This window comes from Nerophis ophidion, linkage group LG01 (assembly GCF_033978795.1).
Source record: "Nerophis ophidion isolate RoL-2023_Sa linkage group LG01, RoL_Noph_v1.0, whole genome shotgun sequence".
NCBI classification, from domain to species: domain Eukaryota; kingdom Metazoa; phylum Chordata; class Actinopteri; order Syngnathiformes; family Syngnathidae; genus Nerophis; species Nerophis ophidion.
The window spans coordinates 7,073,285-7,099,531 of NC_084611.1; the positions used below are offsets into that span (position 1 = coordinate 7,073,285).

Consider the following 26,247-nt stretch of genomic DNA (forward strand, 5'->3'; position numbering starts at 1 on the left):
ACGTAACACAATTGAATATCTTATATGCTCAGACAGTAATGTTTTTAGATAAGTTTAGATTGTAAAGCGGGGAAAGACTTTAATGTGTCTTGTTTTCATGTTTGCATTTAAAATAGTTGACATTTAGCATGATGGCTGTTAACTGGTGATTAGTGATGTTGAAGGAGAACATTATCACAATTTCAAAAGGGTTGAAAACAATAAAAATCAGTTCCCAGTGGCTTGTTGTATTTTTTGAAGTTTTTTTCAACATTTTACCGGTGTCGGAATATCCCTAAATAAAGCTTTAAAGTGCCTTATTTTCGCTCTCTGCGAAGACACTGGCCATTTCCCTGTGACGTCACACAGTGCTGCCAATGTAAACAAACAATGGGAATACCACAGCAAGATATAGTGACATTAGCTCGGATTCAGACTCGGATTTCAGCGACTTAAGCGATTCAACAGATTACGCATGTATTGAAACAGATGGTTGGAGTATGAAAATATTGAAGAAGAAACTGAAGCTATTAAACAAATAGCTATTGACGCTATTCATAGCCATAGCATGGCTGAATAGCTGCGTTAGCATCGCCGGTAAAATGTGCGGACCAAACGATCAGGACTTTCGCATCTTTTGACACTGGAGCAACTTAAATCCGTCGATTGGTAAGTGTTTTTGTCGCATTAAATGTGGGTGGAAGGAAACGTAATATAGTTGCAAATGCATCTGCAGGTTATCCATACATCTCTGTGCCATGTCTGCTTTAGCACCGCCGGTCAAATGTGGAGACACTCTGGCACATTCAATGGGGGTCTGGCGGCAGACACTTTGGCATCTTGGGGCCAGTGGTGCAACTTGAATCCCTCCCTGTTAGTGTTGTTACACCCTCCGACAACACACCGACGAGGCATGATGTCTCCAAGGTTCCAAAAAATAGTCAAAAAAACGGAAAATAACAGAGCTGAGACCCGGTGTTTGTAATGTGTTGAAAATGAAAATGGTGGGTGTGTTACCTCGGCGACGTCACATTCTGACGTCATCGCCTCCAGAGCGATAAACAGAAAGGCGTTTAATTCGCCAAAATTCACCCATTTAGAGTTCGGAAATCGGTTAAAAAAATAGATGGTCTTTTTTCTGCACCATCAAGGTATATATTGACGCTTAAATAGGTCTGCTGATAATGTTCCCCTTTAAGTGCCTAAGATGGTAGTTATTGATTAGCAGTGCGATGAGGGCTTTCTGCTGGTGAGTGATTATCAATCAATCAATCAATGTTTATTTATATAGCCCCAAATCACAAATGTCTCAAAGGACTGCACAAATCATTACGACTACAACATCCTCGGAAGAACCCACAAAAGGGCAAGGAAAACTCACACCCAGTGGGCAGGGAGAATTCACATGCAGTGGGACGCCAGCGACAATGCTGACTATGAGAAACCTTGGAGAGGACCTCAGATGTGGGCAACCCCCCCCCCTCTAGGGGACCGAAAGCAATGGATGTCGAGCGGGTCTAACATGATACTGTGAAAGTTCAATCCATAGTGGCTCCAAGACAGCAGTGAAAGTCCCGTCCACAGGAAACCATCTCAAGCGGATCAGCAGCGTAGAGATGTCCCCAACCGATACAGGCGAGCGGTCCATCCTGGGTCCCGACGAGCGGTCCATCCTGGGTCTCGACTCTGGACAGTCAGTACTTCATCCATGGTCATCGGACCGGACCCCCTCCACAAGGGAGGGGGGGACATAGGAGAAAGAAAAGAAGCGGCAGATCAACTGGTCTAAAAAGGAGGTCTATTTAAAGGCTAGAGTATACAGATGAGTTTTAAGATGAGACTTAAATGCTTCTACTGAGGTAGCATCTCGAACTGTTACCGGGAGGGCATTCCAGAGTACTGGAGCCCGAACGGAAAACGCTCTATAGCCCGCAGACTTTTTTTGAGCTCTAGGAATCACTAATAAGCTGGAGTCTTTTGAACGCAGATTTCTTGCCGGGACATACGGTACAATACAATCGGCAAGATAGGCTGGAGCTAGACCGTGTAGTATTTTATACGTAAGTAGTAAAACCTTAAAGTCACATCTTAAGTGTACAGGAAGCCAGTGCAGGTGAGCCAGTACAGGTATATATGTATGTATATATGTATATAAAGGTATATACAGTATAGGTATATATGTATGTATATATGTATATAAAGGTATATACAGTACAGGCGTAATATGATCAAACTTTCTTGTTCTTGTCAAAAGTCTAGCAGCCGCATTTTGTACCAACTGTAATCTTTTAATGCTAGACATTGGGAGACCCGAAAATAATACGTTACAGTAATCGAGACGAGACGTAACAAACGCATGGATAATGATCTCGGCGTCTTTAGTGGACAAAATGGAGCGAATTTTAGCGATATTACGGAGATGAAAGAAGGCCGTTTTAGTAACGCTTTTAATGTGTGACTCAAAGGAGAGAGTTGGGTCGAAGATAATACCCAGATTTTTTACAGAGTCACCTTGTTTTATTATTTGGTTGTCAAATGTTAAAGTTGTATTATTAAATAGAGGTCGGTGTCTAGCAGGACCGATAATCAGCATTTCCGTTTTTTTGGCATTAAGTTGCAAAAAGTTAGCGGACATCCATTGTTTAATTTCATTAAGACACGCCTCCAGCTGACTACAATCCGGCGTGTTGGTCAGCTTTAGGGGCATGTAGAGTTGGGTGTCATCAGCATAACAGTGAAAGCTAACACCGTATTTGCGTATGACGTCACCTAGCGGCAGCATGTAGATGCTGAAGAGTACAGGGCCAAGGACCGAACCCTGGGGAACTCCACACGTTACCTTAACATAGTCCGAGGTCACACTGTTATAGGAGACGCACTGCATCCTATCAGTAAGATAAGAGTTAAACCATGACAGGGCTGAGTCTGAAATACCAATTCGTATTTTGATACGCTCTAATAAAATATTATGATCGACGGTATCGAAAGCAGCGCTAAGATCGAGGAGCAGCAACATAGATGACGCATCAGAATCCATCGTTAGCAATAGATCATTAGTCAATTTTGCGAGGGCTGTCTCAGTCGAGTGATTTGCCCTGAAACCGGATTGAAAGGTTTCACATAGATTGTTAGACGCTAAGTGCTCATTTAGCTGCTCTGCAACAATTTTTTTGAGGATTTTCGAAATAAAGGGAAGGTGAGACACCGGTCGGTAGTTTACCATGAGGTCTGGATCGAGGTTAGGTCTTTTAAGGAGAGGATGAATAACCGCTTTTTTGAATGCAACGGGAACAGTGCCCGAGGAAAGTGATAAGTTTATAATATTTAGCACTGATGGACCTAATAATACAAAAAGCTCCTTGATAAGTTTCCCAGGAAGTGGGTCAAGTAAACATGTTGTTTGTTTTATTCCATTTACACGTTGTAACAATCCTTCTAATGTTATTTCATCAAAACGAGAGAAACTATTTTGGATATTTGCAGTATCCGCCGTATATACAATCGTATCTGTGTTACTATAACTACACCTACAGTTAGAGCCACCTATCGCCAGGTAGAAATTAGCAGTTTAACCAACGTGATTTCTTGTATATTCAGAGTAATAATTTTAGTTTGTAAAAGTTTGTAACTAAAACAAATAGGTAGGTTGAAAAATATTTAAGAGTTTCTTGTAGTATTTAAAATGTATGATTTATTTCCTCGTGTATGCCCTTGTTCTCGTTAATGCTTGTATATATATATATTTTTAATTTTTATTTTCAAAGAGTAGTTGTTGATTATTTAATGTTAGATACTTTTGCCAACCAAAAAGCCTTTATTTTGAAAAACAACTGCTGCGGAGTAGGGGACGGAAGTGGCTGACCTTTTCGCGCATGCGCAAATGCACTTTAAGCAAAACAAATAGACAAAGACCGCATGCTACAGACTTTGGGATATCCTTTGAATTCACGATCTTAAAGTCATATGATTCGCAGCAACTTTAGCAAAAAATATCTCAATTCGTATTTTCCAAAGCCGCGAAACGTGCATTGAGTTTGGAGCGATATCTGAAGTGAAGATTGAAGACGTGATAGAAGATGGACGACTACTGCTATGCTAAGATGGCGACGTCATGTCAAAGAGAAAGTGAAAGAGAATCAGAAACTTCCAGCAAATCACCAACGGAGATAAAGACCAAAGATGAAGGTGAGTGAGTTGATGTTTCGTCATTAGAAAATTATTTTAAGCCCTTAAAAGAGAGCCATTAGCCGACTTTTCACAATTTAAAGAAAGAGGCGCCATGATTGTTAGCTTGAAGAAGGCAGTGGAGTTCACATCAGAGGAGATGAAAGAATGCAAAAGTCACATGAAGAAAGTGGAAGAGCAAAACAAGTGCTTCCTAATTTAGGAAAATGCCACAAATGAAATATTTAGCTCTCATTACTAAACTAAGTTATTCATGGAGTCCATCAAGTCATTGGATGGATTTTAGAGTGGACATAACAGCCACTATCTCTAAGTCATCCTCCATCTTGTAAACACTGTAGCAGCTAGTGAAAGATGAACATCATCTTGTTGTTGTGCCAGCATTTGATTTTGAGCATTTTTGAATCGTATTTCTTAGTTCTTAGTAGGGCTGAGTTAGGGCTGGAAAATTAATCCCATCCATCCATCCGTTTTCTACCGTTTATTCCCTTTTTGGGGTCGCGGGGGGCGCTGGCGCCTATCTCAGCTACAATCGGGCGGAAGGCGGGGTACACCCTGGACAAGTCACCACCTCATCGCAGGGCCAACACAGATAGACAGACAACATTCACACACTAGGGACCATTTAGTGTTGCCAATCAACCTATCCCCAGGTGCATGTCTTTGGAGGTGGGAGGGGCCTATCCCCAGGTGCATGTCTTTGGAGGTGGGAGGGGCCTATCCCCAGGTGCATGTCTTTGGAGGTGGGAGGGGCCTATCCCCAGGTGCATGTCTTTGGAAGTGGGAGGAAGCCGGAGTACCCGGAGGGAACCCACGCAGTCACGGGGAGAACATGCAAACTCCACACAGAAAGATCCCGAGCCTGGATTTGAACCCAGGACTGCAGGACCTTCGTATTGTGAGGCAGACGCACTAACCCCTCTGCCACCGTGAAGCCCAATTAATCCCATTTTAATCTCAATTTCAACTAAAACATGACACAAACATAAACATTTAATCGTAAAAAAAAAAAAAAAAGATGACCGGCCCCAAAACGTTGCATGCAAATTCTTGAGCCTGTAACAATTAAAGGGATGAGTGAGTGTATGCTTAAAAAAAAGACCATGTCTACTAGAATGTGCTGCGTTTTAATTGACACAGTGCTAGTACGTCTAATCAGTGATCTCTGAACTCAACAAAAAATACGACCACATGATTTTCACTTTAACGTAACCCCGGAATTGGCCACTAAACAGAATTTACTGGTAAATGCAGAATTTCACAGTAATGGACATAAATGTGAGTGAAATGTTGTCATTGTCAAGATGCCACCTCAGTAGAAGCATTTAAGTCTCACCTTAAAACTCATTTGTATACTCTAGCTTTTAAATAGACTCCCTTTTTAGACCAGTTGATCTGCCGTTTCTTTTCTTTTTCTTCTATGTCCCACTCTCCCTTGTGGAGGGGGTTCGGTCCGATCCGGTGGCCATGTACTGCTCGCCTGTGTATCGGCTGGGGACATCTCTGCGCTGCTGATCCGCCTCCACTTGGGATGGTTTCCTGCTGGCTCCGCTGTGAACGGGACTCTCGCTGCTGTGTTGGATGCGCTTTGGACTGGACTCTCGCGACGGTGTTGGATCCAATATGGATTGAACTTTCACAGTACCATGTTAGACCCGCTCGACATCCATTGCTTTCCTCCTCTCCAAGGTTCTCATAGTCATCATTGTCACCGACGTCCCACTGGGTGTGAGTTTTCCTTGCCCTTATGTGGGCCTACCGAGGATGTCGTAGTGGTTTGTGCGGCCCTTTGAGACACTAGTGATTTAGGGCTATATAAGTAAACATTGATTGATTGATTGATTGTGAGGAGAAGGAACATTTGTTTGGGAAAATAATGTGTCCGGTACCCCTCGTTCATCCCCGAAACACTCAACCACCTTGTCCTGAACTAAAGACTATAAAAAAAAAATGGGAGCTATTACCTCCCAGCTTGGCACTCAGCATTAAAGGTTGGAATTGGGGGTTAAATCACCATAAATGATTCCCGGGTGCGGCACCGCTGCTGCCCACTGCTCCCCTCACCTCCCAGGGGGTGATCAAGGGTGATGGGTCAAATGCAGAGAATAATTTCGCCACATCTAGTATGTGTGTGACAATTATTAGTACTTTAACTTTAAATGGTAAATGGTTGTACTTGTATAGCGTTTTTTCTACCCCTTTTTATGGAGCCCAAAGCGCTTTGACAGTATTTCCACATTCACCCATTCACACACACATTCACACACTGATGGCGGAACTAAGCAATGTGGAGACGGCCACTTGAAACAGCGACTAAACTATGAAGCTAAAGCTAGCAAGAACAATCCATACACCACAGAACACTTCTTGTGTTGTTGTGAGCGGCATCACGATGTAAGATCAATGTACAAACAGGAAAGCTGTCGCAACTTCAGAGGCTTTCTTTATTTTACAGCCTCAAGTTTTCTCAAAACTCACACTTTCCGCTTTGATTGATTGATTTAATGATTGATTGATTGATCGATTGATTGATTCATTTTAAAAAATGTTATTTATGACAAAAAAAGCAAACAATCTGTTGTGGTAAAATAAGTGTGAGAGATAAGAAATGGAATTCAAAAAAATGTAAACAGAAACATGAATATGATTTGCTTTTAATATTGCTATAGTCATTTTGATTTATTTTTTTACCATGATTGTTATTTTACATATTACTTATTTGTTACTAATGTATATCTGGTTGTTCTTTTATATTATATTTAAAAATTTAGTTTTGGTGGTACTGGTTTTTCGTTTTCAAATTAATGATTAATGGTGTTATTTATCGTGATTCCAAAATGTCTCAGAATAATTGTGATTATTATGTTTTGCCATAATTTTCCAGCCCTAGACGAGGTATTGGCAAGGACTTCACGATAAACTATGTATCACACTACTTGAGTCACAATACGGGCTTCACGGTGGCAGAGGGGTTAGTGCGTCGGCCTCACAATACGAAGTTCCTGCAGTCCTGGGTTCAAATCCAGGCTCGGGATCTTTCTGTGTGGAGTTTGCATGTTCTCCCCGTGGATGCGTGGGTTCCCTCCGGGTACTCCGGCTTCCTCCCACTTCCAAAGACATGCACCTGGGGATAGGTTGATTGGCAACACTAAATGGTCCCTAGTGTGTGAATGTTGTCTGTCTATCTGTGTTGGCCCTGCGATGAGGTGGCGACTTGTCCAGGGTGTACCCCGCCTTCCGCCCGATTGTAGCTGAGATAGGCGTCAGCGCCCCCTGCGATCCCGAAAGGGAATAAGCGGTAGAAAATGGAATGGATGGAGTCACAATACAATAGTCTATTGTAATATTGTGACATGGAGTTTGACTGCGATTTCTGCGCTGCTGATCCGCCTCCGCTTGGGATGGTTTCCTGCTGGCTCCGCTGTGAACGGGACTCTCGCTGCTGTGTTGGATCCGCTTTGGACTGGACTCTCGCGACTGTGTTGGATCCACTATGGATTGAACTTTCACAGTATCATGTTAGACCCGCTCGACATCCATTGCTTTCCTCCTCTCCAAGGTTCTCATAGTCATCATTGTCACCGACGTCCCACTGGGTGTGAGTTTTCCTTGCCCTTATGTGGGCCTACCGAGGATGTCGTGGTGGTTTGTGCAGCCCTTTGAGACACTAGTGATTTAGGGCTATATAAGTAAACATTGATTGATTGATTGATTGATTGATTTTTACAAAGTCACTGAAAAATGTGAAAAAACATCTTAAAATAAATGTATATATGTATAGTTAATGGTTGTTATTAATTGGACAAATTGTGTCAAAAACAAAGTAAATCAGATCATTGCAATTGTACAGAAAGTGGATCAAATTTGTTGCATTTGGTATCTAAAAAAAAAGTCCTCTACTTTTTAACTACAGACTTTTTTGAAGTAGGTATTATATTTTATAGTTGTTCAAAGTGTTTCAAAATTGACTTTTTCAACACTGTTAGTTTGTAGTATCCTAATGTCCGTGGAAGCAGATGTTTTCTACTTTCTGTGATTCTAGCTGAACTTTTCTGAGTCTATGACAAGTCATGTAAACATTGATCCATCATTCTGGCAAGGCACTAAATGAATGGCCATGAAACACTACACACTAGGGTGGTCTCATTTAGTACCGGTAGTAAATGGATGGATACTTTACCAAATAAAGGAAACTACGAACAATGTCAATATTGGCTTTAGTCTAACAGAACATCTTATACTACATTAAACACACAGTCAAATAAGAATTTTACAATGTTAAAATATGAATTAAACCGCATTAAACACATTTTTTTTGTTGCACTAAAATAACAATATACAATATTCCATATTAAATATAATCTGCTATAATCAAGTTTTACTGACATATTAAATGATTCATGATTAATTACTAAAACAAAACTGTGGATAAATGTACACAGATAAGCCATGTAGCAGACAAAAAACATTTATTAAAAACAAAATCTAAATTGTAAGAATTTGTTACAAAATGTAGTCATTTGACTTGCATTAGTTGACTGCTAATTGGTCAGTTTTAACTGTGCTAATATTTGTCATCAAGTTCTACGTATCTACATGTGCACAGCAGGGGAGCTGGTTAACTTCTGAGAGTAGTATGTGTGTTTGTGACAATGTCAACCTGTTGTCTGAGTGACGTCAGTGAGTGAGCGGGCGAGTGAAGAGAGAGCAGCAGGACAGGTGTAACAACTACATTATACCTGTCACTATTTAAACTCCTTGTGCAGATGTGAATGCTTATTATTTAAATGTTGACCTAAGTCTGAAGCAAAGGTGCTAATACTAATCACCACATTTGGTGAGGTGTGTTTTAAAGCAGCTGTTGTGAGAGTAGCGAATGTGTGTGTGTGTGTGTGTGTGTGTGTGTGTGTGCACCTTTAAGAGTAGCAGTATGTGAGCTGAGTGACATGAGTAAGTGAATATCCGGTTGTGCCCTGTGGAAGTAATAAATAAAGTGAGCAAGTTGTAACTAATCGACGGCCTCGTCCTTCCGACCAAAGAGCGGAGCTTTATGGACCCAGTGTTACCCCTGACAAAACATGGGCCCTGGAGGGAAGGTCTCCCCTGCGCTCCTCGACCACGGTCTGGGAGCCCACAAACAGGAAAGGTGTAAAGCAACCCTTGCAGAGCGGCGGCTCCCTGTTTAAAGTGTCACCTTTATTGTTAGTTTAGAAGCCCAAATACCTCCATATTGCACTTCACACACCCTCTTTATTAACCAGTAGAATTGTCCTTTGTTGCCTTTCTTCCTCTCCAAGATGTTATTGCTTGTATGCACTTTGTGTGTGCGTTTTGACACACTCAACATCATGCGCCCCGGCTTTGTAGTCACCGCCACACAGCAGCATTCAGATGAAAGAACGGTACCCGTACTTTTCAAGAGTGCTACAGTACCGATTTCAATTGATTGGTGCCACGATACTTTATTAGTAGCAGTATACTGTACAACCCTACTACACACACATACAGTACATTGAATAAAGTGTGTGGGGTTTTTTTGTGTCTTGCAGACGTCCAGCAGCTGATGGGTAATCCAGAAAAAGTTTCCCCTCAGTCAGGGGGGAGCTCCACTTTGAAGCAGGAGACTCCACAACCACCCTGCATTAAAAAGGAAGAGGAGGAACTCTGCATCACTCAGGAGGGAGAGTGTCTTCTAGGACGAGAGGAAGCTGATTACACCAAGTTTCCACTGACTGTTGTCTCTGTGAAGACTGAAGATGATGAAGAGAAACCACAAGTAGACAACCTCTTAGCTCCACTATCAGATAGTGAGGCTGAAGACGAGGTTGAAGAACCTTTGAGCAGCGATACAGACTGTGAAGGTGATATGAGGACTCACACTGACAACAAACACTATGAATGCTCTTCAAAGAAGAGAGGTGAAACATGTTTGAGCTGCTCAGTTTGTGCTGAAAGTTTTACTAAAAGGAGTCTCCTGACTGAACACATGAGAACACACACAGGTGAAAAAACATGTAAGTGTTCAGTTTGTGGCAAAAGCTTTACTGTTAAGAGAAGTTTGACTCAACACATGAGAGCACACACAGGAGAAAAACCTTTTAACTGTTCAGTTTGTGGCAAAAGCTTTTCTCGAAATAGCCATTTGACTCAACACATGAGAACACACACCGGTGAAAAACCATTTAACTGTTCGATTTGTGGTCAAAACTATTCCGTTAAGAGGAATTTGACTGAACACATGACAACACACACAGGAAAAAAAACATTTAATTGTTCACTTTGTGGCAAAAGCTATTCAATTAAGAGGAGTTTCACCGAACACATGAGAACGCACACAGGAGAAAAACCATTTAATTGTTTAATTTGTGGAAAAAGCCTTTCTGTTAAGAGGAATTTAACTGTACACATGAGAAAACATACAGGAGAAAAGGCATTTAGTTGTTCAGTTTGTGGCAAAAGCTTTTTTGGCAATAGTAGTTTGACTCAACACATGAGAACACACACAGGAGAAAAACCTTTTAACTGTTCAGTTTGTGGCAAAAACTTTTCTCGAAGTAGCCATTTGACTCAACACATGAGAACACACACTGGTGAAAAACCATTTAACTGTTCGATTTGTGGTCGAAACTATTCTGTTAAGAGGAATTTGAATGAACACATGACGACACACACAGGAGAAAAACCATTGAATTGTTTAGTTTGTGGCAAAAGCTTTTCTATTAAGAGGAGTTTGACTGAACACATGAGAAAGCACACAGGAGAGAGACCTTTTGATTGTTCAATTTGTGGCAAAAACTTTTCTGTTAAGAGGAATTTGACTGAACACATGAGAACACACACTTGACTAAATACCATTTAATTGTAGTTTGTGGTAAAATATTTCCTCAAAACAAGGAGTAAAAGAGGAGGAAAATAAGCAATGCAGCATGAGACACTGCACACTGACATAGTTCTGTGAAAATGATTGTCTTCTGTGCAAATGTAAAGAAAGTGAACAGTGTGTGATTTACTGCAATACTGTCACTCTTTCTACTTTTTATTTGTAGTTTATACATGTTTTTTTTTCATGCTTTATTTTGTATTTTGTTCAATCCTAGATGGGTTGTGACTTAAAATGTAATTGTTTTGTAGAATCACTGAGAATAAGTCTAAGTTTATTGTGTTCTTCATGGTGTTTCTGTAACTGCACCTTTTTTTTTTCCTCAGAATTTTCCACTAGATTGAAGTATTTTGTCAAGAACATTATTCATGATATGTACATTTTCAGAATGTGCTTGTTCTATTTTGGGCCGAAGTCAAATAAAGAAAACAATCTAAAGTTGTCATAGCTGTATTTTTAAGTTATGTTATAAAAAAAAATCAGTATTAGCCTCTTCTTACCTTATCTCATTGATGACATCTCATACTGTATTTTTGTTGATGTGTGTGTACACATGAAAAACATAACACATTTATGAACATAACAATGAATAGAATTGTACTTTTTATGCGATATGTACACATATTCTTAATATAGTGTACATTTTAACTGACCTTTATTCTACTATACGCAGTGATGCTGACCGCTGTCTAACGTAACATTATGTGTAGGTACCTCATGCAACCCTGCTTTAAAGGAATCACTCAAAAAGTATGAATAAAGTAGTGAACTGCAGTGGACGCAACATATTGCTGTGTTTGCAATAGAGTTAGCAGCGAGTTTACAGATTCATTTATTGAACTACACAGCAAATAAAAGTTATGTTACTTAGCCAATAAACGTTAACTTACATTCAAAACTTACCGATCTTTTTGCAACTTCAAATGTCGAACGAAGTTGGACGTTATTGTGTCTCTGTCTGTAATCTTCGAACCGCATGTTTTGCAGACTGCAATATGTTTTTTGTTGACCAACTTGTAGTTTTATACCCAAACGAAACCTGCTTTGGTATCATCTTTTGTCACTGGCGCGTAGTTTGACTGCTCTTCTTCGTTGGTTGTCCTGCTATTTCATTGGATGAATGCTGTCGGATGAAAACAATGTGGAGCAATCAATCAATCAATGTTTACTTATACAGCCACAACATCATCTGCTCAGATCCCACAGATCTAATTTGATTGGATGTTGTACCAACAGCACACACGCTGACAGACACACTCAAACACGATGCAAGATACAGAGCGCTCCTGAATAACTTTTTAATCTTTGGGTTTTGGGGAAAGTAGCAAGTCTTGTCATGTCAAAAGGCTCAAGTCCAAGTGAAGTCACAAGTCGTTGATGTTAAAATCGAGTCTAAAGTCATGAAATTCGTGACTCCAGTCTGACTCGAGTCCAAGTCATGTGACTCGAGTCCACGCCTCTGGAGGTTTCTGATAAAAGCCAAGAGGAAAAAACGTTTTTGTATTTTCAAAAGGGTGAAATGCTATAATGTTGAAAATGTAAACTGGGGTAGTGTGACTTTCACACTTTCACAAGACTTACTTTGTCAAACAACTTGCCGTTTGCTTGAACCCACTAAAAGACAGAATATAACATTGGTGATTTATGTTTAATTTCTATCTCCAAAGTATTATGATATCAAAAATTGTTTCGCCATAAGGAGCACTTCAACTATGAGCCATGAACGTAAGAAGAGATGAAAAGGGCCGCTACTTATTTAAAAGGTATATTATTTTTTAAAGTGCAGTTGTCGATCGGAAGTTGCACACTTCTGGCGCATGCGCAAACACGTCAAACAGTGGTAAAGCGGAAAGTCCAAGATGGCGGACTAAGAAGCGTGTTTTTTCCGGAGAAGTTTCACATTTACGATCTTATAGATTCAAAAATAGCATCAAATACTTCAACTATTCACATTTTTGAGCCCATTAAACGGACTTTGAGTGTGGAGCGACGGCGTGTTACCTGAAGTGAAGATTGAAGACGTGATAGAAGATGGACGACTACTGCTATGCTAAGATGGCGACGTCATGTCAAAGAGAAAGTGAAAGAGAATCAGCGCCACCAACGGAGAACAATCTGAAAAGCGAAAATGAAGGTGAGTGTGTTGCGTTCCCTAGTTTGAAAGCTATTAGAATTCCAATCCCTAAAAATAGAGATTAGCCGACTTCGTTGAACAATGTAAACAAAGAACCTCGATCCAAAATGGCGGAAATGTCTGTGAGAAGTTACCGCAGTAGTAAACAGTAGGCAAGCAACGATACTTGGTATAATCCTGCGTGAACCCGCCATTATTGATCGTGATCCTGTGTGTGTGAGAATGTGTGTGTGTGTGTGTGTGTGTGTGTGTGTGTGTGTGTGTGTGTGTGTGTGTGTGTGTGTGTGTGTGTGTGTGTGTGTGTGGTCCAAAGGAAACACATACAAATAATGATTAGGATACATTCAGGCAATATAATATGCAATAATATAACAGGATATGTACAATGTTATGTATAATATAATATACTCTACAACAGGGGTCACCAACCTTTTTGGAACCAAGAGCTACTTCTTGGGTACTGATTAATGCCAAGGGCTACCAGTTTGATACACACTTAGATAAATTGCCAGAAATAGCCAATTTGCTCAATTTACCTTTAATAAATATATATATATATATATATATATATATATATATATATATATATATATATATATATATATATATATATATATATATATATAATGTGTATTGCTGTCTGTCATTCTGTCGTACATTTTTTTTTCCTTTTTACGGAAGTTTTTTTTGTAGAAAATAAAATAAATGACGAAAAAAACACTTAATTGAACAGTTTAGAAGAGGAGAAAAGTAAAAAAAAAAGGAAAATTTATTTTGAAACATAGTTTATCTTCAATTTCGACTCTTTAAAATTTAAAATTCAAACGAAAAATAAGACGAGAAAAACTAGCTAATTCGAATCTTAAAAAAAAAACTTATGGAACATCATTAGTAATTTCTCCTGATTAAGATTAATTTCAGAAATTTAATGACATGTTCTAAGTAGGTTAAAATCCGATCCACAATTTGTTAGAATATATAAAAAATTGGACCAAGCTATATTTCTAACAAAGACAAATCATTATTTCTTCTAGATTTTTCAGAACAAAAAATTTAAAATAAATACAGACTTTGAAATAACATTTTGATTCTTCAGATTTTCTAGATTTGCCAGAATAATTATTTTGAATTTTAATCATAATAAGTTTGAAGAAATATTTCACAAATATTCTTTGTCGAAAAAACAGAAGCTAAAATGAAGAATAACATTAAAATGTATTTATTATTCTTTACAATAAAAAAAATACTTGAACATTGGTTTAAATTGTCAGGAAAGAAGAGGAAGGAATTTAAAAGGTAAATATGTTTAAAAATCCTAAAATCATTTTTAAGGTTGTATTTTTTCTCTAAAATTGTCTTTCTGGAAGTTATAAGAAGCAAAGTGAAAAAATAAATGAATTTATTTAAACAAGTGAAGACCAAGGTTTTAAAATATTTTCTTGGATTTTCCAATTCTATTTGAGTTTTGTCTCTCTTAGAATCAAATAAATCAAGTAAAGCGAGACCAGCTTGCTTGTAAATAAATACAATTAAAAAAAATAGAGGCAGCTCACTGGTAAGTGCTGCTATTTGAGCTATTTTTAGAACTGGCCAGCGGGCGACTCATCTGGTCCTTACGGGCTACCTGGTGCCCGTGGTCACTGCGTTGGTGACCCCTGCTCTACAATGTGTTATAAAACAAATATACAAACACATGTACATGGACTATTAGAACAGTCCATTAGAAATGAATGGCGCATAAGCATTATTAATGTAAACAGTGCTTTAAACATGGTCTATGTCGCTCTCTAGTGGTAGAATAGGGTAACTACAATGTAACGAAGTATTTTCGCCATTAACAGGGCGAAAGTTGAGCTGGCGACTTATATCGTCATGCAGAAACATTGTTGCAAACAAACACTCAGTTTAGGCTACATCCAACACATTAAAGGCATTTTAGCATAAATAACCGTGCTATATTCGACGTATGATTACATTTTACTTAGGAACGCACACGATGCTGTTTAGACCATCACCCAAGAGCCCATATTACGGCAGGAAAACGCTACCAACAGGAAATGACGTCCCAGACCGCCGAAATAAGAGCACATGAAATGTAACATCTTAAAACTGCGTCAGAATAAGGTACAACTAAAACACTTTCTGACAATCCTAATGTCCAACAAAGCAGATGTTTTGTATGAACTTTGTGTGTGCGTTTTGACACACTCAACATCATGCGCCTCGGCTCTGTAGTCACCGCCCCACAGCAGCATTCAGATGAAAGAACGGTACTGGTACTTTTAAAAGGTGCTATAGTACCGATTTCAATTGATTAGTACAACGGTACTTCATTAGTAGCAGTATACTGTACAACACTACTACACACACATACAGTACATAGAAGAAAGTGTGTTTTTGTTGTGTGTGTCTTGCAGGCGTCCAGCAGCTGATCGGTTTCCCCTCAGTCAGGGGGGAGCTCCACTTTGAAGCAGGAGACTCCACAACCACCCTGCATTAAAAAGGAAGAGGAGGAACTCTGCATCACTCAGGAGGGAGAGTGTCTTCTAGGACGAGAGGAAGCTGATTACACCAAGTTTCCACTGACTGTTGTCTCTGTGAAGACTGAAGATGATGAAGAGAAACCACAAGTAGACAACCTCTTAGCTCCACTATCAGATAGTGAGACTGAAGACGAGGTTGAAGAACCTTTGAGCAGCGATACAGACTGTGAAGGTGATATGAGGACTCACACTGACAACAAACACTATGAATGCTCTACAAAGAAGAGAGGTAAAACATGTTTGAGCTGCTCAGTTTGTGCTGAAACCTTTTCTGCTAAGTGCATGTTGACTCGACACATGAGAACACACACAGGTGAAAAACCTTTTAAATATTCCATATGTGGCAAAAGCTTTTCTCAAAATAGCATTTTGACTCAACACATGAGAACACACACAGGTGAAAAACCATTTAATTGTTCAGTTCGTGGCAAAAGCTTCTCTCGAAATAGCCATTTGACTCGACACATTAGAAAACACACAGGTGAAAAACCTTTTAACTGTTTAATTTGTGGTAAAAACTATTATTTCAAGAGCAGTTTGACTCAACACATGAGAACACACACGGGTGAAAAACCGTTTAGTTGTTCAGTTTGTGGCAAAAGCTTTTCTGTTAAGTGCCGTGTGACTAAACACATGAGAACACTGCAAAAGTTTCCCACGTCATGCAGTCGCAGTAAAACATATAAGAACACACAATGGAAAATAAGCAATCAGCTGTTTAGTTTGTGGTATGTTGCTCATATGTGGCGACATCCACCCTACCCAGGACCTCCTCACTGCTTCTTTCACAAATATCTGAGGTATTCATACTAACTTGGATTATTTGAAGCATAATCTTATCCACTCATGACCTCATGTCTTCTCTGTATCTGAAACCTTCCTGAACAGTAAGATAGATGATGCTTCAAGTGCTTGGTTACTCCTTCTTCAGTCCAGGGACCTGGGGCCTCATGTGTCAAGTTTGTGCACGCTCAAAAACCTGCAATACACCCTTTTTACTGCAAAGTTGAGATGTATCAAAACTGATGTTGACGCATAAGTGATGCTGGGTAACTGTTTGCATAACAAACTGCCAACTTTTACTCCTCAGACTGATTGATGTGCAAATCAGAGACATGTGAACAATTAACCCCCAACACCCACAACCCAACCCACACCTCCCTCGACATTCGGGCATAACAGGTTCGAGATCAGATTGCGAAGTGTAACATTCAGATGCATTTTTTATTGACAGGGACGGCGTGGCGCAGTGGGAGAGTGGCCGTGCGCAACCCGAGGGTCCCTGGTTCAATCCCCACCTAGTACCAACCTCGTCACGTCCGTTGTGTCCTGAGCAAGACACTCCACCCTTGCTCCTGATGGGTGCTGGTTGGCGCCTTGCATGGCAGCTCCCTCCATCAGTGTGTGAATGTGTGTGTGAATGTGGAAGTAGTGTCAAAGCGCTTTGAGTACCTTGAAGGTAGAAAAGCGCTATACAAGTACGACCCATTTATCATTTATTTAACCTCTTCTTACCAAAGGCATGCAGTAAGAATTTAAGTGTGATGTAAGTTTGGAGCTTAAATCCTACTGAATAGCTTTTAATCTTCTTCTCTTTATGCGGTTTCACCAACATTTTGATGTGAAACCATATTACTAACTGTCTGCTGTTTTACAGGATTCATGGAAGTTTATTGTCATAGCAGCACACGATACACATGAGATGGCACACAATTTAGTAGCAGGTGAACAATAGGATTGGTCCTGGTGGAGATCTACACTCTTAGTGCTTTTCTTCTTTATTCAGAGTCATGATTTGACTTTCTAAAGGTTTTTCACTAGAAAAAATAATTGGAAAATAGTTCTGTGTTCCTTGTAGTATTTCAGATGTATGATTGTTTTCTTTGATGTTTGCCCTTTTTCTGGTTTGAACAACAGCCATCGAAAATGTCTCTTAGCACGTGCTTGTATGTTTCTATTTTTTCATTTCAAAGAGTAGTTGTTGATTATTTGATGATAGCTACTTTTGCAAACTATTGTTTTGAAATAAGATTAAAATGCCTTTATTTTGAAATAACTAAACTGCTGAGGAGTAGGAAACGGAAGTGGCTGGCTTCTAGCGCATGCGCAAAGGTACTTGAAGCGAAGCAAAAAGACAAAGACTGCATGCTATGGTTGTTCGGAGATTCTTCCAATTCAGGATCTTTAAGTCATATGATTCACGGCAAATATAGCAACAAATATCTCAATTCGCCTTTTTTCAAAGCCACGAAACGTGCATTGAGTTTGGAGCGATACCTGAAGTGAAGATTGAAGACGTGATAGAAGATGGACGACTACTGCTATGCTAAGATGGCGACGTCATGTCAAAGAGAAAGTGAAAGAGAATCAGAACCACCAACGGAGATAAAGACGGAAGATGAAGGTGAGTGAGTGGAAGTTTTGTCGTTTGAAAACTATTTCAAGCCTTTAAACTTTTCAACAATGTAAACAAAGAGCCGCCATGATTGTTAGCTCGAAGAAGGCAGTGGAGTTCACATCAGAGGAGATGAAAGAATGCAAATGTCAAATTTAGGAACTAAAGGCAAAACAACATCTCTGTTGGACTCGTCTGGTGTGTTTTTTATATTAATCATGTCGTGGTTTTGAGGTAAGGCGAGTATTTTGTGACATGTAATCAAGTCTCTGTACAGTTTGTCGTGTCGTCAAGTAACAAGGACTCGTTAGCAGCGTGTTTTGAAGACTAGTCTACAGTTGTTTGGTCGCTCTCTGGATTACTTCATCAAAACAGAACAGTTCCTCATTTAGGAATTTTATTTACTTGTTCTTAGTAGATAAAGGGAACTGCGAAAAATGTCAATATTGGCTTTATTGTAATCTTACACAACATTAAACACTCACAGTCAAAGAACAATTTTTCAAGGTTAAAATGTTAAATTAAAAGGCATTAAACACATTGGACTTTTCTTGTTGCACCCAAAGAAAAATGTACAATTTTCCATATTGCATATAGTCTGCTATAATCAAGGATTATATTACAATAGAACATAACGTTTTACTGACATTATATTCAATTATTCATGATTTATGGTTGCCACTCCTGGTCTGTGCTTTAAAGGGGAACATTATCAGCAGACCTATGTAAGCATCAATATATACCTTGATGGTGCAGAAAAAAGACCATATATTTTTTTAACCAATTTCCGAACTCTAAATGGGTGAATTTTGGCGAATTAAACGCCTTTCTGTTTATCGGTCTTGTGGCGATGACGTCAGAACGTGACGTCACCGAGGTAACACACCCACCATTTTCATTTTCACATTACAAACACCGGGTCTCAGCTCTGTTATTTTCCGTTTTTTTGACTATTTTTTGGAACCTTGGAGACATCATGCCTGGTGGGTGTGTTGTCGGAGGGTGTAACAACACTAACAGGGAGGGATTCAAGTTGCACCACTGGCAAGAAATCTCCCGCCAGACCCCCATTGAATGTACCAGAGTGTCTCCACATTTTACTGCCGATGCTAAGACAGACATGGCACAGAGATGTATGGATAACCTGCAGATGCATTTGCAACGATAAAGTCAACCAAATCACAAAGGTGAGTTTAGTTGATGTTGTTGACTTATGTGCTAATCAGACATATTTGGTCTCGGCATGACTGCCAGCTAATCGATGCTAACATGCTACGCTAATCGATGCTAACATGCTATTTACACTAGCTGTATGTACATTTGAAACTAGATACCCACATTTAATGCGAAACAAACACTTACCAGTCGACGGATTTAAGTTGCTCCAGTGTCACAAGATGCGAAATTCCTGATCGTTTGGTCCGCACATTTTACCGGCGATGCTAATAAGGCAGCCATGCTATGGGCCACTTCATTAGGTACACTCATGCTTTGGCCGAATAGCATCAATAGCTATTCGCTCAGTAGCTTCAGTTTCTTCTTCAATTTCGTTTTCGCTATCTGCCTCCATACTCCGACCATCTGTTTCAATGCATGCGTAATCTGTTGAATCGCTTAAGCCGCTGAAATCCGAGTCTGAATCCGAGCTAATGTCGTTATATCTTGCTGTGGTAACCGCCATGTTGTTTGTATTGGCAGCACTGTATGACGTCACAGGGAAATGGATAGTCGCATCGCAAATAGCGAAAATCAAGAACTTTAAAGCTTTTTTTAGGGATATTCTGGGAGGTGTAAAATTTTGAAAAATCTTTGAAAAATAAAACAAGCCACTGGGAACTGATTTTTATTGTTTTCAACCCTTTAGAAAATTGTGATAATGTTCCCCTTTAAGACAGTGGTTCTCAACCTTTTTCCAGTGATGTACCCCCTGTGAACATTTTTTTTAATTCAAGTACCCCCTAATCAGAGCAAAGCATTTTTGGTTGAAAAAAAGAGATAAAGAAGTAAAATACAGCACTATGTCATCAGTTTCTGATTTATTAAATTGTATAACAGTGCAAAATATTGCTCATTTGTAGTGGTCTTTCTTGAACTACTTGGAAAAAAAGATATAAAAATAACTAAAAACCTGTTGAAAAATAAACAAGTGATTCAACTATAAATGCAGATTTCTCCACATAGAAGTAATCATCAACTTAAAGTGCCCTCTTTGGGGATTGTAATAGAGATCCATCTGGATTCATCAACTTACTTCTAAAAATGTTTTCACAAAAAAATAAATATTTAACATCAATATTTATGGAACATGTCCACAAAAAAATCTATTTGTCAACACTGAATATTGCATTGTTGCATTTCTTTTCACAGTTTATGAACATACATTCATATTTTGTTGAAGTATTATTCAATAAAAATATTTATAAAGGATTTTTTCATTGTTGCTATTTTTGGAATATTTTTGAAAAATCTCACGTACCCCTTGGCATACCTTCAAGTACCCCCATTTGAGAACCACTGCTTTAAGAAATACACAATTATTAATTATTAAGTACTAAAAACAAAACTATGGCTAAATGTACACAGATAATCCATGTAGCAGGTAAAACACATTTATTAAAGACAAAACACAAATTGTAGGAATTTGTTACAATTTGTAACAAATTGCATTAGTTTTTGACCTGCAATGAGTTGGCGACTTGTCCAGGGTGTACGCTGCCTTCCGCCCGAATGCAGCTGAGATAGGCTCCAGCACCCCCCTCCCCACGCTCCCCATGACACGCAAAGGGATAAGTGGTAGAAAATGGATGGATGGATAGTTGACTGCTAATTGGTCAGTTTTAACTGCGCTAATATTTGTCATCAAGTTCTACGTATCTACATGTGCACAGCAGGGGAGCTGGTTAACTTCTGAGAGTAGTATGTGTGTTTGTGACAATGTCAACCTGTTGTCTGAGTGACGTCAGTGAGTGAGCGGGCGAGTGAAGAGAGAGCAGCAGGACAGGTGTAACAACTACATTATACCTGTCACTATTTAAACTCCTTGTGCAGATCTGAATGCTTATTGTTTAAATGTTGACCTAAGTCTGAAGCAAAGGTGCTAATACTAATCAGCACATTTGGGAAGGCGTGTTTTAAAGCAGCTGTTGTGAGAGTAGAGTATATGTTTGGGGGGTGAGTGACGTGAGTAAGATTAGATCAGATTAGATTAGATGGTACTTTATTGATCCCAGAGGGAAATGACATTTTCATCCCATTCAAGATCAGACAAAACATTACAGGGAGACAGAAAAAGGATCGCTGATGAGTGAGTCAGATAGTCCAGTGCCCCTTTCAATAAAAAAAAGGTGAGAAACAGGTATATGTAGGGGAGGGGGTGAGTAAAACATATTCAGTCAAAGGCTGGACTCCAGGGCGGGGGTCCAGACTGAGGCCAAAGGAAGAACTCAGTAATACACATAAAGACGTTAATCAACAAAACACGCGACAGAGGGGAGGGTGAGGGGCCACGAAGGCCAGTTGCTGCTGCTGTGTGTGTGTGTGTGTGTGTGTGTGTGTGTGTGTGTGTGTGTGTGTGTGTGTGTGTGTGTGTGTGTGTGTGTGTGTGTGTGTTGTTGTGTCTATAGGCCCGGAGTCGCTCTGCAGGCAGTGCAAGCAAAGTTCAACTCCCGGGTGTTGTTGAGGAGGGAGGGAGGGTAGTCAGAGTGTCCCTCGCTGAGGTGTCCTTCAGGGATGTTTCCCAACAGCCTTTTTTCTGTTTTTGAGCAGCGTCAAGGCCATGCGAGGGAGTCAGATTGTAGATTAGGAATGTTGTTTTTCAAACTAGCAGACATTTTCATGGCCTGTCTGCTCTAATCGTCCATGTCAGCTCTCAATCCAGTTTTTCCAATCCAGCAAGCCTCTCTATGATGTCATCCATCTTGTGATTTAGTTCAGAAATGGCCACAGTCTGTGATCCCACAGCTCGACCCAGGCCTTCCATTGCCAGGGACAGCCTTTGTAAGTGAGTGGGCGAGTAAGGAGAGGTAGTGGTAGCATGTGCAGGAGTGTTAATAGCATGCTGGATGTCCGCTTGTGCCCTGTGGAAATAATAAATAAAGTGAGCAAGTTGTAACTAATCGACGGCCTCGTCTTTCCGACCAAAGAGCGGAGCTTTATGGACCCAGTGTTACCCCCGACAAAAAAAGGGGCCCTGTTGTGTTTGATTGATTGGAGACTTTTCGGACACCTCCTGCTTGAAACCCAAAACAGCCAGAAGGATCGTGAGGCACCGCTTTTACGGTCTGTACTCATACTGAAAATCAAGATCAAGCGTGCTTTTGCCCTTCTGCTTTCCACAAACAGGAAAGGTGTAAAGCAACCCTTGCAGAGCGGCGGCTCCCTGTTTAAAGTGTCACCTTTATTGTTAGTTTAGAAGCCCAAATACCTCCATATTGCACTTCACACACCCTCTTTATTAACCAGTAGAATTGTCCTTTGTTGCCTTTCTTCCTCTCCACGATGTTATTGCTTGTATGCACTTTGTGTGTGCGTTTTGACACACTCAACATCATGCGCCTCGGCTCTGTAGTCACCGCCACACAGCAGCATTCAGATGAAAGAACGGTACCAGTACTTTTCAAAGGTGGTATAGTACCAATTTCAATTGATTAGTGCCACGATACTTTATTAGTAGCAGTATACTGTACAACCCTACTACACACACATACAGTACATAGAACAAAGTGTGTTTTTGTTGTTTGTGTCTTGCAGACGTCCAGCAGCTGATGGGTCATCCAGAAGAAGTTTCCCCTCAGTCAGGGGGGAGCTCCACTTTGAAGCAGGAGACTCCACAACCACCCTGCATTAAAAAGGAAGAGGAGGAACTCTGCATCACTCAGGAGGGAGAGTGTCTTCTAGGACGAGAGGAAGCTGATTACACCAAGTTTCCACTGACTGTTGTCTCTGTGAAGACTGAAGATGATGAAGAGAAACCACAAGTAGACAACCTCTTAGCTCCACTATCAGATAGTGAGGCTGAAGACGAGGTTGAAGAACCTTTGAGCAGCGATACAGACTGTGAAGGTGATATGAGGACTCACACTGACAACAAACACTCTGAATGCTCTTCAAAGAAGAGAGGTAAAACGTGTTTCAGCTGCTCAGTTTGTGCTGAAAGTTTTACTAAAAAGAGCAATTTGACTCAACACATGAGAACACACACAGGTGAAAAACCATTTAATTGTTCAGTTTGTGGCAAAAGCTTTTCTCGAAATAGCATGTTGACTCAACACATGAGAATACACACAGGTGAAAAACCATTCAATTGTTCAGTGTGTGGCAAAAGCTTTTCTCGAAATTGCCGTTTGACTGAACACATGAGAACACACACAGGTGAAAAACCATTTAATTGTCCCATTTGTTCCAAAAGCTTTTCTCAAAATAGCATTTTCACTCAGCACATGAGAGCACACACAGGTGACAAAACAATTAATTGTTCTGTTTGTGGCAAAATATTTTCTAAAAATAGCCATTTGACTCAACACATGAGAATACACACAGGTGAAAAACCATTTAATTGTTCTGTATGTGGCAACAGCTTTTTTCAAAATAGCTCTTTGACTCAACACATGAGAACACACACAGGTGAAAAACCATTTAATTGTTCAGTTTGTGGCAACGGCTTTTCCCAAAATAGCTCTTTGACTCAACACATGAGAACACACACAGGTGAAAAAAGATTTAATTGTTCAATTTGTGGCAAACGCTTTTCTCGAAATATCCGTTTGACTGAACACATGACTACACACACAGGTGAAAAAACATTTCAATGTTCTGTATGTGGCAAAATCTGTTCTCGAAATAGCCATTTGACTGAACACATGAGAACACACACAGGTGAAAAACCATTCAACTGTTCAGTTTGTGGCAAAAGCTTTTCTCACAATTTCCGTTTGACTCTACACATGAGAACACACACAGGTGAAAAACCATATAGTTGTTCAGTTTGTAACAGAAGCTTTTCTAATAAGAACAAATTGACTCAACACATGAGGACACACACCGGACTAAGACCATTGAATTGTACAATTTGTGGTAAAAGCTTTCCTCATAACGGCTCTTTGTGGCGACACATGAGAACACACACTGGAGAAAAAACATTTAGTTGTTCAGTGTGCTGTAAAAGGTTCCCACATAATGCAGCCGCAGTAAAACACACAAGAACACACGAGGGAAAATAAGCAATTAGCTGTTTAGTTTGTGGTATGTTGCTCATATGTGGCGACATCCACCCTACCCAGGACCTCCTCACTGCTTCTTCCACAAATATCTGAGGTATTCATACAAACTTGGATTATTTGGAGCATAATCTTATCCACTCATGACCTCATGTGTCAAGTTTGTGCACGCTCAAAAACCTGCACTACACCCTTTTTCACTGCAAAGTTGAGATGTATCAAAACTGACGTTGGGATGCTGGGTAACTGTTTGCATAACAAACTGCCAACTTTTACTCCTCAGATTGATTGATGTGCAAATCAGAGACTAATGTTAACAAACACATGTCAATTGAGTGGGGAATAGATTTGTGTTTCCGTTCCACATTGGGGGGACAATTAATATGTGAGGGAATTAAGGAAGCAGCATGAGACGGCAAGTGTTTGATGTGGAAGACGTTAATGGAGTCTCGGATTGAAAATAATCTTTATTTCCTTGGAGTTTATGAGGCCATCGAGGTATGATTACTTCTGATATGTTCGTCAAATCTATGTGTTTTCTTTTTTGGATATCAGACTAATTGCAAGTTTTATTTGCTTATTTTATTACGTCTGACGGCATTATATTTGGCATCGTTGTTAACGTGAAGAAGACGTGGCTGAAATAAATGTCTGTGAGAAAAACAAACGACTTGATCCTTGACTAAGACCTCGGAGGGAGTAACACTGATAATGGACAACAATTTACAGGTCAGCGATTTGATGAGGTGTCAAAAAAGTATGGGTTTCAACTAAGGCTGCCAAAGTTAATGCTGTTCTCAACATTTTATCAGTGATGTACCCCCTGTGAACATTTGTTTAATTCAAGTACCCCCTAATCACAGCAAAGCATTTTTGGTTGAAAAAAAGAGATAAAGAAGTAAAATACAGCACTATGTCATCAGTTTCTGATTTATTAAATATTATAACAGTGCAAAATATTGCTCATTTGTAGTGTTTTTTTCTTGAACTACTTGGAAAAAAAGATATAAAATAACTAAAAACCCGTTGAAAAATAAACAAGTGATTCAATGCTTAAGGACGGCGTGGCGCAGTGGAAGAGTGGCCGTGCGCAACCCGAGGGTCACTGGTTCAATCCCCACCTAGTACCAACCTCGTCACGTCCGTTGTGTCCTGAGCAAGACACTTCACCCTTGCTCCTGATGGATGCTGGTTAGCGCCTTGCATGGCAGCTCCCTCCATCAGTGTGTGAATGTGTGTGTGAATGTGGAAGTAGTGTCAAAGCGCTTTGAGTACCTTGAAGGTAGAAAAGCGCTATACAAGTACGACCCATTTATTATTTAATTATAAATAAAGATTTCTACACATAGACGTAATCATCAACTTAAAGTGCCCTCTTTGGGGAAAGCAATAGAGATCCATCTGGATTCATGAACTTCATTCTAAACATTTCTTCACAAATAAAGAAAATGTGCGGACCAAACGATCAGGACTTTCGCATCTTGTGACACTGGAGCAACTTAAATCCGTCGATTGGTAAGTGTTTTTGTCGCATTAAATGTGGGTGGAAGTAAACGTAATATAGTTGCAAATGCATCTGCAGGTTATCCATACATCTCTGTGCCATGTCTGCTTTAGCACCGCCGGTAAATAGCATGTTAGCGTCGATTAACGTAGCATGTTAGCATTGATTAACTGGCAGTCACGCCGCGACCAAATATGTCTGATTAGCACATAAGTCAACATCAACAAAACTCACCTTTGTGATTTCGTTGACTTTATCGTTGCAAATGCATTTACAGGTTATCCATACATCTCTGTGCCATGTCTGTCTTAGCACCGCCGGTAAATAGCATGTTAGCATCGATTAGCTGGCAGTCACGCCGCAACCAAATATGTCTGATTAGCACATAAATCAACATCAACAAAACTCACCT

General features: G+C 39.9%; 2 protein-coding genes across 5 annotated transcripts in view; one reads left to right on the forward strand and one right to left on the reverse strand.

The window, feature by feature from the left end:
* LOC133548443 (gastrula zinc finger protein XlCGF57.1-like) overlaps positions 1 to 26,247 on the reverse strand; it is a 351,444-nt gene that overhangs the window by 57,387 nt on the left and 267,810 nt on the right. The gene's annotated exons all lie outside the window — the stretch shown is intronic.
* LOC133549105 (zinc finger protein 501-like) lies at positions 3,836 to 24,998 on the forward strand. 4 transcript variants are annotated; one of them, XM_061894438.1, is made up of 4 exons: positions 12,895 to 13,178; positions 15,596 to 15,950; positions 16,956 to 18,125; positions 22,866 to 24,998. In XM_061894438.1, the coding sequence occupies exons 3-4, from the start codon at positions 18,029 to 18,031 to the stop codon at positions 24,332 to 24,334; spliced, it is 1,566 nt and encodes a 521-aa protein (XP_061750422.1). In that variant the 5' UTR covers positions 12,895 to 13,178; positions 15,596 to 15,950; positions 16,956 to 18,028; the 3' UTR covers positions 24,335 to 24,998. The 4 variants fall into 4 exon arrangements, with proteins under 4 accessions (XP_061750504.1, XP_061750264.1, XP_061750422.1 ...); XM_061894520.1 differs by lacking the exons at positions 12,895 to 13,178; positions 15,596 to 15,950; positions 16,956 to 18,125; positions 22,866 to 24,998 and adding exons at positions 3,836 to 4,164; positions 9,714 to 11,467; XM_061894280.1 differs by lacking the exons at positions 12,895 to 13,178; positions 15,596 to 15,950; positions 16,956 to 18,125 and adding an exon at positions 3,841 to 4,164.